This window comes from Stenella coeruleoalba (assembly GCF_951394435.1).
Source record: "Stenella coeruleoalba genome assembly, chromosome: 14".
Classification (NCBI taxonomy): domain Eukaryota; kingdom Metazoa; phylum Chordata; class Mammalia; order Artiodactyla; family Delphinidae; genus Stenella; species Stenella coeruleoalba.
The window spans coordinates 50,037,021-50,059,898 of NC_137160.1; the positions used below are offsets into that span (position 1 = coordinate 50,037,021).

The 22,878-nt window shown below is 44.5% G+C and overlaps 1 protein-coding gene across 3 annotated transcripts in view; it reads left to right on the top strand.

Annotated features, from left to right (window-relative positions):
* Nucleotides 1–233: 233 nt before the first annotated feature.
* NPC1 (NPC intracellular cholesterol transporter 1) overlaps nt 234–22,878 on the top strand; it is a 46,766-nt gene continuing 24,121 nt past the window's right edge. For 2 of the 3 annotated variants that reach the window (XM_079942103.1, XM_079942104.1), the window contains exons 1-6: nt 234–384; nt 11,028–11,150; nt 12,074–12,180; nt 14,123–14,298; nt 20,551–20,718; nt 21,286–21,535. In XM_079942103.1, coding sequence (XP_079798229.1) covers nt 328–384; nt 11,028–11,150; nt 12,074–12,180; nt 14,123–14,298; nt 20,551–20,718; nt 21,286–21,535 — 881 coding nt within the window. In that variant the 5' untranslated portion in view covers nt 234–327. The remainder of the gene's footprint in view (nt 385–11,027; nt 11,151–12,073; nt 12,181–14,122; nt 14,299–20,550; nt 20,719–21,285; nt 21,536–22,878) is intronic. The other variant, XM_079942105.1, reaches the window with a different exon arrangement.

Below are 22,878 nucleotides of genomic sequence, written 5' to 3' on the forward strand. Positions count from 1 at the left end.
ACGGAGAAGTGCTGAGCTGGGACTGGGGAGGGCGCTGTGGGATCCGGCGGTCGGGTCCCGACTAGCCCCGCCCCTGTCCCGCTCCCCACCCCGGGCCGGTCCAGCCCCAGGACAGGTCTAGGGCGGGTCCAGGCAGTGCCGGCAGCGGCCCCGCCCAAAAGTGGGAGGAGCCGACGACGCCATCGTCATTCCTGACCTGCGCGCGCAATCAGCCGCAGCTGGCGCTTGTTCCCTCCCTCAGGCGGCGCCAGACCCGACAGACTCGGACGCCGATCGGAGCCTGCCAGCCTACCCTCGCTGACGTCTGCAGCCCGGCGCCAGGGCAGCATGAGTGCGTGCGGCCCGGCCCTCGGCCTCCTCCTGCTGCTGCTCTGCCCGGCGCAGGTGAGCGGCCGCCGGCGACCCGGGCAGGCTGTGGGGGACGTGGTGAGGCCGCGAGGCGGGGAGGGCTGCGGGCTGTGCAGAGGCTCAGGCGCCTCCGGCCCCAGAGAGGACCAGCCGCGGGTCCAGCGGATCCCGGGGAAGTTGGTCTAGCGATGGAGCCCCTGGAGGTCCCCCCACAGCTCCCCGGTGCCTTTCTCCGGCCACGCGGTTTTCCCTGTGGTCTGGAAGACGGTGGCAACTGGGGGCTGCTTATTTGACCTGTTTGGAGCTCCTTTCACCTGTGGTCACCTCGTTTCTGGATTTAGGGTATGGGGTGAAGAGAGGAGGAAGAACATGGGCGGAGAGGAAATAGGGTTCGTATTATTTAACCTGCCTTTCCCCCCTTAATGCTGCCAGAGGCACGCGAATTCTTTGTAAATGTGTTTAGAAGATCTGACCACTTTATTTCTTCTCCTCCTCCCCTAAAGGTGAAGGAGGGAGGGGAGATAAAGTTAGCAATCCGTCAGGCCCCAGATTGGAACAGCCCTAAGTACTTTACAGAGGGCAGCTTGGTCTTCTAAAGAGTGCAAGTTACTTCTTACCCACTCCCTTTACATCTCTAGAAGCTGAGGCCGACAGGTGCGCGGGTTAATTGGATTTCGCAATACCAGCCGTGGAGAGGAGGGGCCTGGAACTCCCTGGGTCGGCTTTCCCCTGGTTTGGTAGAAGCCCTGGGCATGAGCGCCTCGCTGCTATTTGTGTGTCTACAGTTTTATCCTTTAAAACTGTGGGTGTCCGGAGGGATGTCTAAGGATTTAGTGCTGATTAAACCAGATCCGGATGGGAATCCCAGGTTCTCGTGCCCACTCATAGGTGTGTCAGTGATGAGGGGGCAGTGAATCCCAGGGGAAGGCAGATCAAGGGGTTTCCTGCACCAGGAAAAGCTCTCCTGAGGCGTCTGCATAGTTCTCAGCAGGGGGGTAGGTGTGGCTGACCGGGAAGGGCCTCCTGTGTGTGCGTGTGGGCGTCGCCAGGGGTGTGGGCTTGTGGAAGAGCACACACCTGGTGGGGAGGGGAGGCAGAGGAAAGCAGGTTTCGGGGAGGTGCTTTGGAATGGGGTCAACCGGTAGACCGCCTGCTAGCTCTGTGGCTTTGGGCTCATTACTCTTTCAAGCCTCACTTTTTCTGAAGATAAGCAATTCCTCATACAGTTATTGAGGTCCCTCCATGCATAATGATGTTTGGAGAGATCGCATCACTGTAGTAAAAACTCAAGAAATAGCAGCAGTTATTTGCTTTGAAAATACAGCTATTCAGTTTCCCGAGAGTTTTAGGTTAGGATCTAACACGCAGGCTTCACATGGTTAAGTAGCTTTAATTTATCTCTGAAATCCTTTTACCTCAAGGTAGCAGCCAGGGCTGATGGTAAATGAGTGCCTCTCCTCCTAGGACTTTTGGGATAGGTCAGGGGTTGGTCACAAGTTTCTTGCAAGATGCCTGGAAGCCTTGAGAGGGTTTGCAAATATGAACTGGAGACCCTCGTGTTGATATTTTTAAGATTAGCTCCCTCATGTCTGCAGAGGCTTTCAGTACCTGCATTTCCTCACACCTGAGATGTGATGGGGGGGGGCGGGCGGTTCCCGCTTTTAGAATTCTCACCAGTGATAAGCAGCTCGTCTGGGTTGAGTCTGAGCACCAGTAAAGTTCTGTCACGGAATTGCAGACTAACTGTCCTTCACAAAGTCTGAAATACCTTTGTGGGGTGGGGGATTTTTGCTTTCCTTAACTTTTAAGTTTTACAGATGATGAAATCACATTACTAAGACTGCGTGGTTTTTAAACCTTGTGCTCATCCAAATAATGTGTGCAGTTTTAAGAAGTAGTACGCATCTCTCCTGACTGTAATATTTATAAGCTTTTTCTTGAGGGACTTGCACCATAATGAGGCCTGGGTAGGAATTAAACCATTAAAACTGCTTTTCCTGAGGAGATGGGGAATGGGTTAATCTTTCAGCCTGAGAGCATTGAAGAATAACTTTCTGAAATTGGAGCGAATGTGGGTAATCTTCCCCAGTCTCTCCCATTCCTTGATTGATGCTGTGATCAGTTATTTTACTAACATAAGTAATCAAGGGAAAATGAGGCTTTTTATTATTAGCAAGTGGGCAGAAAGAAAACGCCTTGCTGAATAGGTCTTTGTATTCCTTCAGTGTTTGTCATATTACCCAGAACAAAGAATCCTCTTTCCTGGGTAACCCTTCCCCTCCCTCCACTCCTCCTAAAAGGGGTGCTTTCAGGGGTGTGTTACAGATGACACATTACCTGTGCGGAAGCCTGGAGTGGGCCGTCTCTAACCTGATCTCAGGTGCCTCGTCTGCTCTTTCACCCACAGATCTGTGAAGGGCACCAGCTCTCCAGCCAAATAAACTACTTGCTGTCAAAACCCTGCCCATCTTCCAAGGCCCAGTTCAAAAGCATCTTCATCTGTGACATTGTTATTCTGTTCCCTCAACTAGAATGCCTTCACTCTGAAGTTCTCAATCTTTGTTTAAACTGCTCCAGCAGCAGCAGCGTTTACGGCCTGGCACAAGACTTGGAGTTAAAAGACCTGGTGTGGGTCTTGACTCTTCCTCTTACCAGGAGTGATCTTGGGCAAAGGCAGTCTCCTCCTCTGTAAAATGGGGTTAACAACTTCACCTACTCCTCAGGGTGCTTGTGGAAAGACAGAGAAATATTGTTTGAATGAACTGCCGTGCTGCAGGCTCCTTGAGGGCAAGAACTATATTTACCATCTCCAGCAGGGCCTGAATCAACAAATCATTGGCCTTCATGGATTTGGGTGAGGGGATAAGATCGGTGAGGCATTCCGAGGCTACTAGAGATCAGAATTGGATTTGCCTTTGTTGTCTCCGTGATTGCAAAGATCAACGGTGGCCCGACAGGCTTTCCTTTGCTTGGAACATGCTTGTTATTTTCAGTCTTTAGAATATTTGCTTTGGCAAGAAAACTTTAAAACACACATACACACACACACACATACACACACACCCAAAAAACCCCTGCTCTCTCTGATGCAAGTGTGCTCTTGGGGGATTTGTGAGGGAATCTTTAGAATTGGGCCACGGAGGAACTCAAATTACCGTCATTCAGTAATTTCATAAATGTGAAGTGAGTGCAATGTAGGATACACTAGTAGATCGAAAGAATCACCTAGGCAGAAAGTGGTCTGTCTACAAACTGTAAAGTGCTATGTAAAAGTTAGTAGTTACTATCCCTGTCTTGTTCATAGTTGATGGGAGGACGAGTGGATACACAAAAAAATTACAATGCAAAGAAAAGTCTGCTCTAATAAAGGGACAGAATGTGATGGGGAGTCCATTTTTGAGCTGAGTGTTGGAGGGTGAATTAGTGCTTACTGGGCGGATGAAAGGAAAACTGGAGAAAATAGGGGGGAAAGTTACCCAATTGTTACTAAAAACCATTAAACTGTACACTTCAATGGTGAATTTATGGTATGTAAATTATCTCAATATTTTTAAATGGCATCCTGGATTACAAGAGACTAAGGAAAAAGGAATTACCTAATTTTTGCATAGTACTCCATTGCGATGACACCTTTGGTCTTGTTTTAACCTCCCAAGACTCCTTAAGATAGGTGTGATGCTGTTTTTCCTGTTTTACAGATGTGGATATTAAGGCTGAAGTTTGTCTCAAGGTCATAGTTGGTAAATGGCAGACTGGGGCTTGAGCCACTGTCTTCTGACTTCCGGGCTCTGCTTTATTCAAATTCAGAATATTGCTGCCAGGTTATTCATATTTAGCAAGCTCTGTTGAATGGGTGTTTAGCAGATGTTCTACTTGGCCAGTAACGTTCAAGGCATGTTGCTGGCTCCAGTGTGGCTTCTCCAAAAGCCTGTGATAGATCAGGGGTGGATTTAGCCTACTGGCCTGACCCTTGGTTCAATTGTCACGTTGTGTGAACATTCCTTAGGAAAACACCTGCGGACAGTATACACCCCCATCCACTTTCATGGTTTTGATTTAGCCTTGTGGCTTTTGGATTATTTTTCAAACTTGTGAGTGCGGGAGCTCAGAAATGTCTAAGACTAACTAATAGTGTGACCTTGGGCAAGTCAGTTAAACTGCAAGCTGGAGGGGTTATCTGTAAAGTGAAGATTGGCTGAGCCCATCTAACTCGAAAAATATATCTAAAATACCCATCTAAAGGCGTTCCTGGTGCTCACACAAATTATCCTTTGTTATGTGGATATGTCTACCCCAGGTTGGCTATAAAACAGAGTTCCAGAGAATTCCGTCAATAAAAGTCAGAGTAGACCAGCCTCCACCCCAAATGTCCTGTCATATTTGTTTGGTCTGCATACCTGACCCCAAAGGACACAGTAGGCAGCTTAATCTCTGGACAGGATTCTCTGGGCCACCGCCTCCTGGGTTATCCTGACTGGCCAGGCCAGCCCCTCAGCTCCACCCCTCGCCAGAGCTGCAGCTGGGTGTGTCTCCAGGTTCCATCGTGAGCTTTACTCATCCAGGACAGCAACAGAGGTGAGGGGCCCAGGCCCTGCACTGCATCTGCATGGGATGGCCAGGTACAGGCCTGGGGCTGAGGACAGTCACTGGTCCTGAGAAAGTGAGTCAGGACTTGACAGCTGCCTAGAGTTGTATGTAAATGGTAGTCATTAGTCCTGCAGCTGAACAAGGCTGTGTGGAAAGAGGGACACCTGTGTAGGATGATAGTGGAGGGGACAGCCCATCCCTAGCACATTGTCACAATCTAAGGATACGTCCATGTACAAACTGAGCTGAAGTTTGAACAGTGCAGCAGCTGGTGGGGTGGGTATGGAGGTGAATAGGAGGGAGAATGCTTAACTTGGCATTCAAAATCTTGTTTCTCATTACTGGTTTTCTCACTTATGAGCCATGTGACCTCAGAGAATCCTCTCTGAGCTCCAGTTTCCTTACCTGTAAAATTCTGTGATACTACTATTCCATGGGGTGTCTGAGAAATAAACGAGGCAATGAGGGAGAAATCACTCAACTTTGTGCCTGGCACTCAGTTGATGTTCATTAAGCATTTGAACATGAGTTAATATTCACCCTGGAGTATAGAATTCTGTTGCTGATGTTCAGAGCTTCTCCATGTGATAAGATGTGCTTTCAGGGAGCTCCCAATTAGAGTCTGTTTAGCAGCTGCTAGAGTTGCTGACACGTAGCAGAAGGGGCTTTTTTTTTTTAACTTTCCTGAACTATTCCTATTATTATTGAAAGATGCTTCCCTGTGCAGTCATATATCCAATAATTAAACTCTAGAGCATGTTGTGAAATAACCATGTGGCCTAACCTTTAAAAGCAGAGATAGCCTAGGCTTGTCACTACTAAATTCTGGGTTAAAGCCAAAGCAACTTCTTACATAATCCAGTCAAGCTCCTTTAACTCATCTTGTACGTTTTGACAGTTTCTGAATGAGTGAACACTGGATGAGATACTATAGAAAATTTCAAAGGAAGTATAACACCTGGGCTCTGCCCTTTAGGATTCTGTGGCCTCACAGGGCATTCGAGACCAAGGCAAGAAAATACTCTTGCAACTTCTGCCTTCATGCACAACTTTGTGATACTCATAAATTCTCCTTGATCTTAGAGCAGGAGCCAGCAAATTATGACCTGGCTAGAGCCTGTAGCTGTGGATAGTTTTCTTGGGACACACCCACGCCCATCTTTTACCCTTGTCTGTGGATACTTTTGAGCTACAGCAGACAAGGTTGAGTATGTAGCACAGAGACCTTAGGGCCCACAAACCTATCATATTTAATATTTGGTCCTCTAAGGAAAAGTTTATCCACTGTGTCCTGGTGGATCCCCAGGGGAGCTTGTGGAATGTAAGTCACAGAGAAATGGTGCGCCTGAGCTCTGGGTGCAGGACACCTGCTGACTCAAGCAGTGAGGATGGATGCCCGTGAGCACCAGCCAGGTGCTGCCTGGGGCCAACCTGCCTCTGCCCCAGGACAGCTCACCCGACGGGGGAGCACCATGACCAGATCCAGGTGATAGGAGTCAGAGTTAAATTTAGTGGAGGCAGTGAGTCTTGGGTAAGGCTTGTAAACGGGGAGGCCGTTCCGAGATGGGGGTGGACTGAAATGTGTGGAGAAAACAAGGGAGGGCAGACAAGGGCTGGAGTCCGGCCTTGGGGACCCCGAGAAATACATGTAGAGGCAGTTCAGGTAGAGTCAACAGCCAGTCACGGAAGGTAGTAGAGATTATGTAAAAGTTACTGCATTTGTGTGTGTTTACGTGGATATATCTCTACAGGTTTGCCTGTGGGAGGGAATTGAAAGCCCGGAAGACCTAGATCTAATAAGTTAGCATTGGTTAAACCTGAGGAATGGGGTGGCAGTGGAGAGGTAAGGGGGAGCTTCCAATGTTATCGCATATACACCTGTAATGTTTGAATATTTGTGATGGGTGGGTGCTCTGTAATTAAGGAAAATAAAATCTACACTCATTTAACATTTTAGGAATCAGTCAAATGTTTAAATGCTTAAATAAGACAGTTCTTGTGGTCATGAATAGCTCTGTAAGACTGGTCAGTGCCCATGAGATGAACTGTGAAGAATCATCATTCTTTGAGCTTGTCCCCCACTGACCCCAAGTGGAGCTTTGACAACACCTGTTATTAGAGACTCTGGCTGTGTCGCATGACGCTCAGACCCATGGTGTTTCAACTGACGGTCACCCTTCTCTGTTTAATCTCAGTGTAACCAAGAACGTGCTGTCTGCAGTCCTTGCCACTGGGCTTTTCTCTTACATGGTGAAGGGCATCCGAGCTCATGTATTGTGATAAAATACACATAAAATCGACCATTTTAAGTTAAAGTACAGTTCAGGGACATTAGGTACAACACATGTTGTGCAACTACCACCGTCCATCTCTAGAGCTGAGCTCACGTGCCGTCTGGTGCCCTTTGGGCTCTGTCAGACCTCCAGCCTTGGTGGGTTTATTTCAGTATCGGGCAGGATATGTCCTTCCCCAGGTGAGTATCATTGGTGTGAAGTCAGCACCAGTTGTTCTTGTATCAGAGCAAAGGCAGCTTTCACCCAGACACCTTGCTTCCCTGAGAAAGGAAGTACGTGGCCTGTACCTGAGCCCTTGATTGCTCGGTGTGCCCTTAGTCTTGGTGTCGGCTTGTGCTGCCCTGACATTCCAGGACATCTCCCAGGGATCTTGAGGTGAGCCGTTGTTTTTGTTGATAAAGTCCGACCGCTGGGCCGTGGCACTTTGGAACCTGGAAACCCCAGTTGTTCGGATGTCAGCTGGGTTCTTGACGGGCTGCATAGATGAGCTCAGCCTAGTCAGTGGTCCGCTGAGGAGTGACCCTCGTGCAGCATAAGGAGTAAGAGCTCCAGCTTCCAAACCAGCCAGGCCTTGGGTCGGGTCTGGCTCTGCCGTTCTCAGATGTGGCCTCAGATGGGTCACTTTACCTGTGTAACCCTCAGTTTCCTCATATGTGAAATGGTGTTATTTTAGTGGCAGCCTCACAGATCTGCTGCGGGATTGAGGTGACAGGGGCACCCTTATCCAGTGCCTGGGTGCTGTGGGCGTGGTGTACCCCCATGGGAGCAGACCACGTGGTGGGAGGTGATGAGGTGGACAGAGGATGGCTGTGGGCTCGCAGGGAAGGGGTTGGGGGGGAAGGGGTGAGGGAGGCTGCACCGGCGAGGCTTCCTGGGAGGTTGGTGGGAAAGGTACCTGGGCCTGAGCCCCTGATGAAGAGGGCCTGGCGATGGAGGAAAGACTGGTTTCCTTTTGAGCACCTGGGCTGTGCAGCAGGCGGTTGGAGGTGCAGCTGGAGAGGAGTTGGGGGTGGTCTGACTGAGCGGGAGGGTGAAATGGAGCAGCTTCATGGGCAGGAGCAGGTGAAGGGACCAAAACAGAGATGAGGTTGAACACGTGGGTGAGAAGGAAGCCAGGTGGTGGAGGTCCCCAGGGGCCTCGGCACCAGCGGGGCCTGCGGTTGAAGGAGATGCTCGGGTTTCAGCTGTAGGTGAGCCGAGGGGAGTCAGGGAGAGAGACTCGAGGTGGGGAAGAGGCCTCCCCACCTGTGCAGCCGTGTGAGTGAGTGCACAGGCGCACCAGCCTGCACAAGGGATGGATGATGGACCCCCTTGAGGGAGGACCTTAATTATAGGGTTGATTATATCTTATTGAGAGTCTGTTTCTGGAACTAGAATGTTCTGGTTTGAATCCTGGCTCTGCTGCTTTGGGACAAGTTATTTAGCCTCTCTGCCTCTGTTTGCTCATCTGTAAATTGGGCATAATAGCACCTCCCAGGACTTCCCTGGCGGTCCAGTGGTTAAGACTCTGCGCTTCCACTGCAGGGAGTACGGGTTCCATCCCTGGTCGGGGAACTAGGATCACGCATGCCGTGCGGTATGGCCAAAAAAAAAAACTTCCCTCGTGCATTTGTTGTAAGGATTCATTGGGTTAATATGTAAGAACAGTTAAAACAGTGCCTGGCACACAGCGAGTGGCCTGTGAGTACCTTTGGGCCCCGCCGGTTCATGCTTCTTTAGGTAGGTGACTTGGGAAAGCAAACCTAAGAGCAGTGACTCAAGCCCAGTTTTTTCCTGGCCCCAAAGAAACCACGAGCAGTTTATTTTCTTCAGGTCTTTGGATCCTCTTTGGTGAGGTCCCAAACAGTTGGAAGACATTAAGAATAATTCCTTACGTTTGAGTGGTAGTGCTTTCTAGTTTCCTAAGCACTTCCTCCTTTATTCCCGCATTCAGTGTTCACACCAGAACTGTGACGTAAGCGGGGTTTTGAGTGCAGTTCACAGGTGGGAGACTCCTGCTCTTCTCAGCCAGGTTACCTGCTCCAGGTGCAGCCAGGCTCAACATTTATTGAGGAACCCAGGACTCCTGATCTCCCGCCCCTCAAGCTCAACCCTCAGCCCTTCCTCCCTACCCCACGCCCCGCCCCATCTCTTCTACTTGGTGGGTGGAAACAACTTTGCTTTGAAACGAATGGTGTAGATTATAAAGGATGATCTTGTAAATAGGGACCAAACAGCATTGGGTCATCTTTATTTTCCCGTAGAGTGCTAAGTGCTGAGGAAGGGGAACTTAGACTCCAGATGTCCGTCCTGTTAGTCATGCCAGAGTTGGGTTTTTATGACTGGATTCCTGCCACTCCTGTGGGTGACGTGCCAGAGTGCCCCCTGGCCGGGACCTGCTTGCCCTGTTGGTCTGTTGAGAATTCTGTGAGGGGGAGTCCAAGGGACGTGTCCCTTGTGTGTAAATTACGGGTCAGTATCAGCAGTTGTCACCCCTCCTTAGCTTATTTGCCTTTTCAAACTTCAGTAGATGGATAATGACCTTTTAGTGGGAAACCCAGAGTTTTGGAAAGGGCAGTACTTTCTCTAGATTCGCTAGGTTTATGGACATAATTATGAGTCTTCTTATATAGAAATGGTGGAATTTTGCAACTTCTTGCCAGAGGTTTGGGATGTGGTGTTGTTAAATGCTTGTTGCTTCCTCATTTGTATAATTTCCCCTCCTTGTGGCCTAAACATATGACTTTTAATGAAACAAGATGGGGTAAGTCATAATTTCTGTTTTAAAAAATCTGAAGAATGAATTCAGAGACAAGTCATTTGGGCCCTTAGATTTCCTCTCAACACCCCTCAACCTCCTGCCTGTTTTTCCTTTCATGTTTTCAAGGCCTGTTGTGGGATTTGTGTCTTGATGCCGGCGACCAACACAGCCCAGCTTAACTCCTTGCAGTGTGCGGCCCACGTGCCACTGCCCCTGGAGAGAATTCACTCTCTTGCTTCTATGCCGATTTTTTTAAAATGACTTTTCCAACAGGTATCTTGGGATCCATGGTTGCTTCTCAACAGTCCCTGTTTCCCTACACGATAGCTGATTGCAGGGTCATGCCGGCCGTGACCCTGGCCAGCTTGGTGGAGCTCGGCGGCCTTGCTGATGGGATGAGTCACATGGTGCCCTCCTCCCCCCAACCCCACCGTGTGACTCACGTGGGGAATAGGAGTGGCTCTTGAGAAATCTTTACACAAGAGGTTTTATGTTTTTAAGATTCTGAGGGGATTTTCCTTAAAGTGAGCACATTTCTTGCCTTTTACTTAAATCTCGAGGACAAGGTATTCATTCTTCTCCTCCTTACGGTCTTTTCTTCACATTACTCATGGTGTGCTGATATTAATTAACCTTAACAGATACGCAAATGATCTTTCATTATTTAGACCTGACACAGTTCCTTATACAGATGTGCAAAAATAGAGCCTTAGTAATCACAGACTCACATACTATCTTGCTTTCTTCTACACTGATTGTTAGTGACTCTTATGTGGAACTGTAGCTTCCTCTTATTAATAAATAATAAGGAAGTAGAAATCATGTAAATAAGGAATTTCTGTTACCTCCTTCGCTGACTGACTTGACAAGTCCATTTTGGTCTATTTTAATTAATATTTGTCAAAATGTTAAACTAACCAGTGCCTCTTGCTGTTACTTGGCTTTGCAGGTAACCTTGGAAGCTTCTGTGAATGGGGCTTGAGTGGGTGCCCTTTGCTGTTGAACTTTGTGTTATCCCTGAGGCCCTAATGAAGCGAGTTTTGGGTTGACTTTTGTAGGTATTTTCACAGTCCTGTGTTTGGTATGGAGAATGTGGAATTGCATCTGGAGATAAGAGGTACAATTGCAGATATTCTGGGCTACCAAAGCCGTTGCCAGAGGACGGCTATGACCTGGTGCAGGTGAGTTAGTTGTCTTGGGCGTTGGGAACACAAAATGCTAATCAGAGATCCTCTGCAATTATACCTTAAATATTACCGTGGGGTGGGGATAGAGATGAAATGAATGGGCTTTTCTCATCCCAAACTCTTATCTGTAGCACAAAGAAGATAACATAACTCCAGAGGCGTGATTTTGGGGGGCTTACTATACCTTGCTCATAAAGTTTCCCATTATCAGGTTCCTACTTAGGGACTGATCTTGGTACCTCAGATGTTGCTTTAGCAGCTTCTTCAAAATACACTCAAAGTTAACTCTTCTTGTTCCTAGATTTCAGGACTTGAGTGGACGAGGCTGCTAAGTGGCTGTGACTCCCTTGTCCTCTGTTCACTTTAGTGATTCCTCCGGTTTCCACCAAGAGCCTATGAACTTTGGCTGCTACCAGGAATCTGTTTCCTGTTGTCTCTTTCACCATCCCTGATACACAGGGATATTAGAAAAGAACTGGAAATATCCAGGTGGAAAGACTGGTCCTAGAGGCTGCAGTTGACACGATAGCGGGTCACCTGGACTTATTCCTTTCATCAGAATTATTAAAGGCATTTGACATTCCCTGGAGTGCTGATGGAAAGAGTAAATAACATTCTGGTTAAACTTAACCAAATAACCTAAAAAGAGGTAAAATGATTGTCAAGGGAGGAAAGTGAGCTTCCCAATTAGGAAAAAAAAAATTAAAATGCCTCTACTGCCTCTACTTCTGTGAATCCTTAGTTATAAACAGTAAATATGATAGCCTTTTAAAAGAATTCTGCAAGCACTTTGCATATAGGTGTCTCACCCTTGTGTACCTAAAAAGGGCGATATGAATAAAATGGTCTTATATTTGAGGAATGCTTGTCCTTATTTAACTGTGCTCCTCTGATGTCCGTGCTTTCTCACTCAAAAGGAACTCTGTCCAGGGTTCTTCTTCGGCAATGTCAGTCTTTGCTGTGATGTTCAGCAGCTTCGGACACTGAAAGACAACCTGCAGCTGCCTCTGCAGTTTCTGTCCAGGTGGGTTGACCGCCAGGCATGCAGGAAAAATAGGTTTAAAAGTTAGCTCTTGTTTTAGGAATGCTATCTTATGACTTCTCACAAATAAACAGTAACTTCTGATAAAGTAATAATTATCAGACTCAGTTCTCTCTTTACATTCAGAGTTGCTACTTGGTTTTCCTCTGAGATGTCTTCATCCCAAAGGGGACCTGCACTGGGGTCTGGGTCCCTTCAGACTTGAGCCCCTTCGTGCTCTGGGGAGGAGAGGTGTTCCTGCCCATTTCTCTGACCTGAGACCCTGCTCCGTGCAGTCCTCTGCATTGCCTCCCTCCCCTGCTTTGTGCGTGGTTCTCTCTTCCTATGGTGACCCAGGTCTCATAGAGCCGGCCTTTGGTAACTGCTCAAAGCTTGTTTTGGCAGAGTCGGCTGGTTTTGTCAAAATTAGTTTGCCATCCAGTGTGTTCTGTGTGACCGGGGCAGTGAAAAGGGCTTCGTAATACATGTTCTCTAAGCTTACCCAGCAGTTCTCGAATGTGCAGAAGAATCAACTGGTGGTGGTCTTTAGATCAGCATGCTGAGCACCCTGATAAAGGCGGATGGGAAGGACATGTGCTTCTCTATGTAGGTGTCACTGCAGGTGACAGGGCACAAGTCGGTGTCCACTCGGAAACTTAGCTTCTTCTCAGATTTTCAATTGGCAATATAGAGTGAAAAACCATCTGTAAATTGTTCTCTAGGACAACAAACAATATAATAGATCAGAAAGTTGAGACTCTAATCAGACCAGCTTATCTTGTGGAAGGAAGACTAGTTGATGTTGCTGTAGCCAGATTGGAGCTGTCAGTTAGCCAAAATATATTTATCTAGCACCTGCTCTATGTGAGGTATTATGGGCGTAAACATCAAAAGATAACCAAGTTTTCCCCGTGTTGTCAGAGGTAGCAAAGCTTTATTTATAATAGCAAACAGTGAGTTGCTAATATGGAATACTATGCAGCTGTCCAAACTGATGATTGTACAGATTAAATGGAGTAACATAGAAAGAGGTTTGTAATTTATGGAAAGTAGTAGAAAACTGTGCACCGCAAGAGCGAATTCTGTTTGAATGGTGTAATTGTCGTTCCTGTTTGTCACAGTAAAGCACGGAACTCCTGAAAGCAAGTCAGTGTGGGTGTCTGCTCCTTCACTAGACCAGAGGCTTTGAAGGCTGGGACCACAGCTTCCTTGTTCTGTGTCACGTGTGGTCGTCTGGATGGGTTCAGAATAGAGAGCAATCCTGATTGGTTTTGTTGCAAGAATGCAAGTCTGATGAAGCAATAGCTTTTACAGATAACGGCGAACCAAAGAGGAGAGAGAGGTCTTCTGCCACATAACTGGTCAACATTAGAAGCTTAAACTTTGAACCTGGAAGACAGCAGACAGTTGTGGTTCTTAAGAAAACCCAGGTGCTTCTGAAATGCATGCAGCCAGAGGACACCACTGCTGTTCTCTTTATCTTCTCATGTCACAGGGAAATCCTCTTGTGTTTAGAGAGAGCCTAGGATTATCTGGGGATCGGAAGAGAGCCCTTCAGTAGGTTTTAAGATGAAAACTAATGTGTAAATCTCATTTTTTCCCTTTTTTCTTCTCAATCAGAATTGTCACCATGATGCTTCTAAGTCCTTCTAACTTCAAGACAGAGAAAACATGTCTGAATTATAAAGTGCAGAATCAGAGAGCATTTGTCTCTTTTTGAAATTACATCTGGGCAGCACAAATGTAGTAATTAGGGCAGTTTCTAAAGAGGTGTCTTTATTTTAACATGAGGTTTTAGGTTTGGAATTGCTGGGTTTAATATGTCCTCGTGGTAATCCATTTGCCATTTTACAATAAATTTTAAACATTCTTTGTCTATTTTAAATCATCTTTTTGCTGGCCCTATTATCCGTGAAATCATAGAGCAGTTTATTTTTCCTTTTAGATGTCCATCCTGTTTTTATAACCTAATGAACCTGTTTTGTGAGCTGACATGTAGCCCTCGACAAAGTCAGTTTCTGAACGTTACAGCAGTGGAAGATTATGTTGATCCTGTTACAAACCAGACAAAAACAAACGTAAAAGAATTACAGTACTATGTTGGAGAGAGTTTTGCCAATGGTAAGTAAACTTCTAAATTATTCCTCTTTTATATTTGGTATCAGGACAGTGGATCAAATTGTCCCTTTTTGTTGTCCTGTCAACTCTGTGAAAATGACAGTTTTTAGTTCCATTGGCCTTGAAATGTGAGTTGTTGCTTTGCTTGTATCCTGGGACTTGAGCTACAACCTTTTATACAATCTCCTTAAAGTATTTGCTTTAACTCCTTCCTAAGTATAAGTTCCCACATGGAAATTTTTAGTATGTGCAAGCTTATTTCTGTACATTTTAGAAACCATTGGAACTTTGGTTCTAGTGGACATGAAAGGCATAACTTCATGAATTATTGCAAGACTGAGGAGATGGGGTGGAAGGTAGAACTAGTTGGCAGAGGAGAGATTTTTGACCTTGAAGAAACAGATCACGAGAAGAGAAAGTAAGCAGGTGTAACAAATAGGAGAAAGGGTACCCCAGCAACTAGAAATCATAGAACAATCTGAAAAAGACCATGTCATGTTTGTTGAAAATGACTGAAATGAAAGAATTCTATAAGAATAGGACACTAAAAAAAAAGAATGAACAGATTAGGAATAGAACTATAGGGCTTCCCTGGTGGCACAGTGGTTAAGATATATAACAGGCAGGCAGTGGTTAAGAATCTGCCTGCCAATGCAGGGGACACAGGTTCGAGCCCTGGTCTGGGAAGATCCCTCATGCCATGGAGAAACTCAGCCCATGCACCACAACTACTGGGCCTGCGCTCTAGAGCTGTGCGCCACAACTACTGAGCCTGTGTGCCACAATTACTGAAGCCTGTGTGCCTAGAGCCTGTGCTCCGCAACAAGAGAAGCCATTGCAATGAGAAGCCCACGCACTGCAACGAAGAGTAGCCCCCACTCACCACAACTAGAGAAAAGCCCGTATGCTGCAACGATGACCCAATGCAGCCAAAAATTAAAAAAAAAAAAGGAATCGTCATTTAAGTAGATTAAAAGATTAGATGCAGCTGAATAAAGAATGTGCCCAAAAACAATAAATAAAATAAGAAAATAATTCATCAAAGTTGTTGACTATAAGAGCAACATATAAATTTAATTATAATGATCAGTTAAAAACGTAACAAAAAAACTTACTAGAGAAAAGATCCCATTCACAAAAGCAACAAAAAGTAGGGTACCTAGGAATAAGTCTACCAAAAGATGTGACGTAAAAGACAGCCTGACAGGATGAAGAGAGATCATTCTGTGTAGAAACAGAACCATCCATGTGGACAGTTGATACCGGTGTGTTGTTACAAATCATTAAGGGAAAGAGTGGGCTAGTTGATAAATGGAGTGAGAAATTAATTATTCATCTAATTTTTATTTTTGATTAACAAAGTAAAAATCCTAATCTTGGAAATTTTTAGAAGCAAATATAGAATATCTTTATGACTTTAAGGTAAGAAAGGATTCTAGACAAGAGAGGAAAAGCAGACACCAGAAGTGAAAGGATTTATAAATACAGATAATTAGCATCTGTAGCAGTCAGTGAAATGCAGATTAAAACAGTGAGCTACCATTTCATGTATCAGATTGGCACAGATTTAAAAATTGGTCAACTCGAAATATTGGTGAGGATGTAGAGGCAGAGGAATGCTAATATACTACTCCACTGGTAACTGTAACTTGGTGTGAGTGTTTGAAAACCATTTGAAAAATAGTTTTGCAATACCTGGTAAACTTGAAGATAAATAAACCCTCACCGCAGAAATTCCACTTAGAGGTGCCTACCTTAGAGAAACTCTTAATGCATGTAAGGAGGGAGAACCATATAAAAACGTTCATTGTAGCATTTCTGTGATCATGAAAAATTGGAGACATCAAGAGAATGAGAAGACAAGCACAGACAGGGAGAAAATATTTACAAAAGACATAATCTCATAAAGGACTGTTACCCAAAATATATGAAGAATTCTTAAAACTCAACAATAAGGAAGTGAACGACCTGATTGAAAAGTGGGCAAGAGACCTGAACAGACACCTTACCAAAGAAGATACATGAATAGCAGACACTAAGGGCTAATTAAGAGGAGAACAGATCAGTATACTGAAGCATAGTCATAGTCTGTTATGTTAAAATGGATGAATTAGGATTGTGTCAGTCACGTGAATGACACTTAAAAATACTGAAAGTAACAGAACATATGTAGTATGTTTATACTAAACAGTACTACATATTTATGGATACAATATATCATAAAAGTACACAAACGTGCCTGGGAAAAATAAACATCAAACTCAGGATTGTGATTACCTTGGGGAAGGGTGGATGCCCATAGGAAGGGATAGTGAGGGAGCTTCAGCTATATGTATAATGTGTTTTTGTTAATGTTGAGGCAAATGTTGTAAAATAGTAAGATCGGTAGAGGTGGGTGGCAAGTACATGAGAATCATATTCTGCATATTTTCCGTATCCTTGAAATATTTGATAAATTAAAACCTGAAAACCAAATGGTTAGCTGGAAGATATGAGGGAATTACTCAGAAAACAGCATAGAGATATAAAGTTCTGGAAATCATTAAAAGTGACATATGGGGGTAAGAGAGCTGGGGAGAGACAGTAAGTAAAAGGATAATGGCTGGGGATTTTCCAAAATGGATGAGAGATGAATCTTCAGGCTTATGAAAAGAAAATGAATCCTCAAACCAGATAAATTAAGAAGAAATAGAATAGGGGCTTACCTGGCAGTCCAGTGGTTAAGAGTCCTTGTTTATACTGCAAGGGGTGTGGGTTTCATCCCTGGTCGCAGAACTAAGATCCCACATACTACATGGCGTGGCCAAAAAAAGAAAAGAGAGAATATATATATAAATCAGTTGTATTTCTATTCACTTGGAATGGACAATCTGAAAGTGAAATTTAAAAAAAAATTCCATTTACAGTAGTATCAAAAAGAATAAAATGGACTTCCCTGGTGGCGCAGTGGTTGAGAGTCCGCCTGCCGATGCAGGGGACATGGGTTCGTACCCCGGTCCGGGAGGATCTCACGTGCCACGGAGCGGCTGGGCCCGTGAGCCATGGCCGCTGAGCCTGTGCGTCTGGAGCCTGTGCTCCGCAACGGGAGAGGCCACAACAGTGAGAGGCCTGCGTACCGCAAAAAAAAAAAAGAATAAAATACTTAGGAATAAATGTAACAAAAAAAGTGTGAAACATATTCTAAAAGCTAAAGAACATTATTAAAAGAAATTAAAGAGGATCTTTATAAATGGAAAGGCATCTTGTGTTCATGGATCAAAGACTTAATATTGTTATAAGATGGCAGTACTCCCCAAATTGATCTACAGAGCGAGTGCAATCCCTATCAGAATCCCAACTGACTTCTTTGTAGAAATGGACAGGCTGATTTTTAAATTCACGTGAAATTACAGGGGACCCAGAATAGCCAAAACAATCCTAAAAAAGAAGAACAAAATAGGAGGAATCACACTTCCCAGTTTCAAAATTTACTAAGCAACCAGTGGAAATCAAGATGGTATGGTACTGGTATAAGGGTAGGCATACAAAGAAATGAGACAGAATTGACAATAATCCCATACATCTATGGTCATCTGATTTTTGACAAGGGTGTCAAGACCATTCAATGGGGGAAAGAATAGTCTGCAACAAGTGGTCTTTGACAACTGGATAGCCACATGCAAAAGAACAAAGTTGTACCCTTACCTCACACCATATACAAAAATTAACTTAAAATGTTTGCAGCAACATGGATGGACGCATTATGCTAAGTGAAATAAGTCAGACAGACAAAATTAAATACTGTATGATCTCACTTATATACGTGGGATCTAAAAAATACAACAAACTAGTGAATATAACAAAAAAGAAGGAGACTCAGATATAGAGAACAAATGTGGTTACCAGTGGCGAGGGGGGGCAGCATATAAACCTGGGGGAGTGGGAGGTACAAAATATTGGGAATAAGATAGACTCAAAGATGTACTGTACAACATGAGGAATATAGCCAGTATTTTGCAGTAACTTTAAATGGAGTGTGACCTTTAAAAATTGCATTTAAAAACTTAAAATGGATCAAAGACCTAAATGTAAGAGCTAAAACTAGAAAACTCTTAGAAGAAAACATCAGGATTAAAAATTAAAAAAAAACAAAACATCAAGATAAATCTTCATGACCTCAGATTTGGCAATGAATTCTTAGATATGACAGCAAAAACATGAGCAAACAAAAGGAAGAAATAGATATCTTGGACTTCATCAAAATAAAAAACTTGGGCTTCCCTGGTGGCGCAGTGGTTGAGAGTCCGCCTGCCAATGCAGGGGACACGGGTTCGTGCCCCGGTCCGGGAGGATCCCACATGCCGCGGAGCGGCTGGGCCCGTGAGCCATGGCTGCTGAGCCTGCGCATCCGGAGCCTGTGCTCCGCAACGGGAGAGGCCACAACAGTGAGGGGCCCGCGTACCGCAAAAAAAATAAATAAATAAACAAAAAACTTGTGCTTCGAAGAACACCATCAAAAAGAGGCGAAAACAATATTTGCAAATCATGTATTTAATAAAGGATTTGTATCTAGAATATACAAAGACTTCTGAGAACTCAATAAGTAGATAACCCAATTTAAAAATGGGCAAACGATCTGAGTAAACATTTCTCCAATATGTTATACAAATGGTCGATAAGCTCATGAAAAGATGCTTGAGATCATTAGTCATCAAGGACATGCCAATCAAAACCACAATGAGGTACCGCTTCACACCCACTAGGGTGGCTAGAATCGAAAAGATAACAAATGTTGGCGGGGATGTAGAGAAATTAGAACCTTCATACACTCTGGTGGGGATGTAAAATGGTGCAGTAACTTTGGAAAACAGTCTGGCAGTTCCTGAAACAAACATAGAGTTACCATATGACCCAGCAGTTCCACTCACAAGAGAAATGAAAACATATGTTCATAATAGGTGGAAACAACGAAGATATCCATCAACTGATACATAGATAAACAAAATGTGGTACATCCATACGATGCAATATTATTTGACCATAAAAAGGAATGAAATATGGATCCATGCTGCAACATGGATGGACCTTGAAAACATCATGCTAAGTGGTAGAAGCCAGTCAAAAGACTATATATTATATGATTACATTTATATGCAATGTCCAAAATAGGCAAATCTATAGAGACAAAAGTAGATGAATTGTTGCTTAGGGCTTGAGGGGATGGGGAGGTAGGGAGCATTAGTTAAAGATACCAGGTTTCTTTTTTTAAGGTGATGAAAGTGTTTTAAAGTTGGCTGTGGTGGTGATTGCACATATCTATGAATATGCTGAAAGCCATTAGATTTTAACTTTAGATTGGTGAATTGTATGGTATGTGAATTATCTCAATAAAGCTATTTAAAAAAGGAATCCATACCTGAATATAGCTCATGAAAACTATAAAATTCCAAAGACAAATATCAGGTAGAGAAAAGATAGAAATCACTTCAAAGCAAGTAGAGAAAAGATAGAAATCACTTCAAAAGAATGACAATTGGAGATTTTCTAACCAGCAGTGATAGAGGCCTGAGGGCAATGGAATTATCATAGTTCTAAAGAAGCTACTATCGCTCTAGCTAAATTGTCTTTCAAGAGTGAGGATAAAACACAATGAATTTATAAGTATCTCCTTAAAGTTTGGGGGAAGAAGGTCCTGGGAAGTTTCTAACAAGCAGGGACTGGTAATTGAATATTAAGATAGGACCCATTACCACTGCTTCCTTATGTGCAACATGTCATTGACATTCTTATTTCGTGTGTTGTCTTTATGCATACTAAAATAAAACCCAAAAAGAGAGTGGTATTGGGGTCATTCACATGTGAAGTCTGTCCTGAAACCAATTTTTACCCTGGAAGTGCCGTCGTTCTCCAGCTGTAGAGTTTCCTGGAACCAGCTTTGCTGGCTGAAGAGACACTGAGGTCCTTAGCTTCTCCTTGCTCGGCCTTCAGTATGCTGTTGCATGCACTGGGGGTGATACTGGGATGACGTAAGCCTTTCCTGTCTTTGACTTTTAAGTTGCTTGGAATCTGGCCTGATGTTACTTGTAGGGTGACAAGCTGGTTTCAGAGGTGACCTCTGTTCCCGCCCTTAGTGTTTACTGTCCCGAGTCCCAGCCCGAGACTCCTGCTTGCAGTGTGTCTGGATTTCCAAGGTCACACGTGAGAGGCCTCCGGTAAGATCTCATCTGGTGAATTAAAGCAGCTCGGCTTCAGTCTTTTCCCTTCCTCCCCTGCCAGCCATGTACAATGCCTGCAGGGACGTGGAGGCCCCCTCGAGTAACGAGAAAGCCCTGGGGCTGCTGTGCGGGAAGGAGGCCGAAGCCTGCAACGCCACCAACTGGATTGAGTACATGTTCAACAAGGACAACGGCCAGGCGCCTTTCACCATCACGCCCATCTTTTCAGGTGGGGATGAAGACCTCCACGTTTGGTGTATTGTACTTAGGATTTTTTTAAAGCCCAGGAACCTTAACCTGCAGTAGGAAGATAAATTCAGATCACTAGGTCCTAGAGTTTCCTCCAGCGAGAGAGGTAACTAGAGCATTTATCCTGCCCCTGGTTGGTTAGGGGCTGGGCATGGGAGTGGAGATAGAAGAATTGCCTTCAGGTGTTGCTACAGAATTGAACGAATAAGCTGTTTATTAAAAAAAGTTTTTTCAAAAGCTCTGCCAGAGCATTAGACTAGCTCCTCCGTGGAGATAAAACTTGATTGGAGGTTTACCGTGGAATGTGGTGGACTTGGATCTCGGTGACAAACCCTATGCCCAGAGTTATTGAGGTTAACTTAAAATTTTACAGGACTAAGCAGCAAAACATAACTTGATCACCCAGAAACCTCCAGTCCTTTTTATTCTTCCATTTGTGTTACTCTCAGTGTGCTTATCATTGGGTTTAAATATAATTTAACACAAGCCTTGTAGTGTTTGCTTTTTTTGTAATGGAGATTCTCACTCAACACAATCCTTCCCACAGATCTTCCAGCCCATGAGATGGAACCCATGAACAATGCCACCAAGGGCTGTAACGAGTCCGTGGATGAGGTCACGGGGCCCTGCAGCTGCCAGGACTGCTCGATCGTCTGTGGGCCCAAGCCCCAGCCCCCCGCCCCTCCTGTTCCCTGGAGAATCCTGGGTCTGGACGCCATGTACGTCATCATGTGGAGCACCTACATGGCATTCCTGCTCGTGTTCTTTGGTGCATTCTTTGCCGTGTGGTGCTACAGGTAATCCGTTTTGTTTTTCCTCCAGGACAAGAAGAGCAAAATTACCCAAGTGGCACTTCTAGCTTTCGCTCGGTAGACTTTGGTTCATTAGAATAGGAAACGAATATCTGCATGAATAGCATGCCATGAATTGCTTATGCCCTGCAACTAGTCAATAATCAAAAGCCTATTTAGCCGTTGAAACATTGGAAGTCAGTTTCATTGATTTATTCAAAATGGCATGTGATTTAAAGCAGCCCGTTCTTTAACACAGAGTCTGAGCCAAATCTGATTCAGATCCTTTCAGATGCGATACTGTATCCTCTTAGATACCTGCGTCTTGACTTAGGACAGCACGTTTTTTTTTAACTTTTTATTCTGAAATAATTTTAGACTCACCAAAAGGGTACAAAAATAGTAGAGTTTATTTATATCCTCTACCGGCTTCCTCTAGTGTTACAACGCACATCACCCATGGAATATAATTTAATCAAAACCATGAAAATAACATTGGTATACTGTTGTTGGCTAAACCACAGTCTTTTTTCAAGTTTCACCAGTTTTTTCTCTAACACCCTTTTTCTGTTTCAGGATCCCATGTCACGTTCACTTTTTGTTTTATTCATCTCCTCCAATCTGTGACAGTTTCTCATCTTTCCTTTTCTCTTATGGCCTTGACACTTTTGATGAGTGCTGGTCAGTTATTTTGTAAAATGTGCCCCAGTTTGGCTTTATCTGATATTTTCTTGTGATTAGGTTGAGGTTAGGTGTTTTTGACAATATCACAGAAGTGACGTGTCTTTCTCAATGTATCATATCAAGGGCTTATGATGTCAGTATGTCTCATCACTGGTGAGGTTAGCCTCGATCGTTAAGAAGGTGTCTGCTGGGTTTCTCTACTACAGTAATGGTGAAGTTACTATTTCTCCCTTTGGAGTTGATAAATATCTTAGAGGAGGTATGTTGAGACTATGTTAATACCTTGTTTCTCCTCAAACTGTCGCCCACTGATTTTAGCATCCATCCGTGGATCTTGTCTTCAGCACTTATTTCCTGTGGTGTTTGCCTGCTGGTGCCTTTGTATTTCCCTCGTTCCTTCTCCATTTACTAACTGGGCTTACTCTGTACAGAGTTATCCTTTCTCCTCTACTTATTTATTTATTCAGTTACGTTTACATCGTGGACTTTTAAAAAAAATTCTGTGGTCTCTGTTCAGTATCATCATTTATCTTATTGCTCAAATTTTCCCAGTTTCAACCACTGGGAGCATCTTCTGGTGGCTCCTATGCTTTTTTAAGCATGCCCCACCCCCACCCCCAATTCTCAAGCTTGTTCTTATTTTCTGGAATCACAAGATGTTCTCT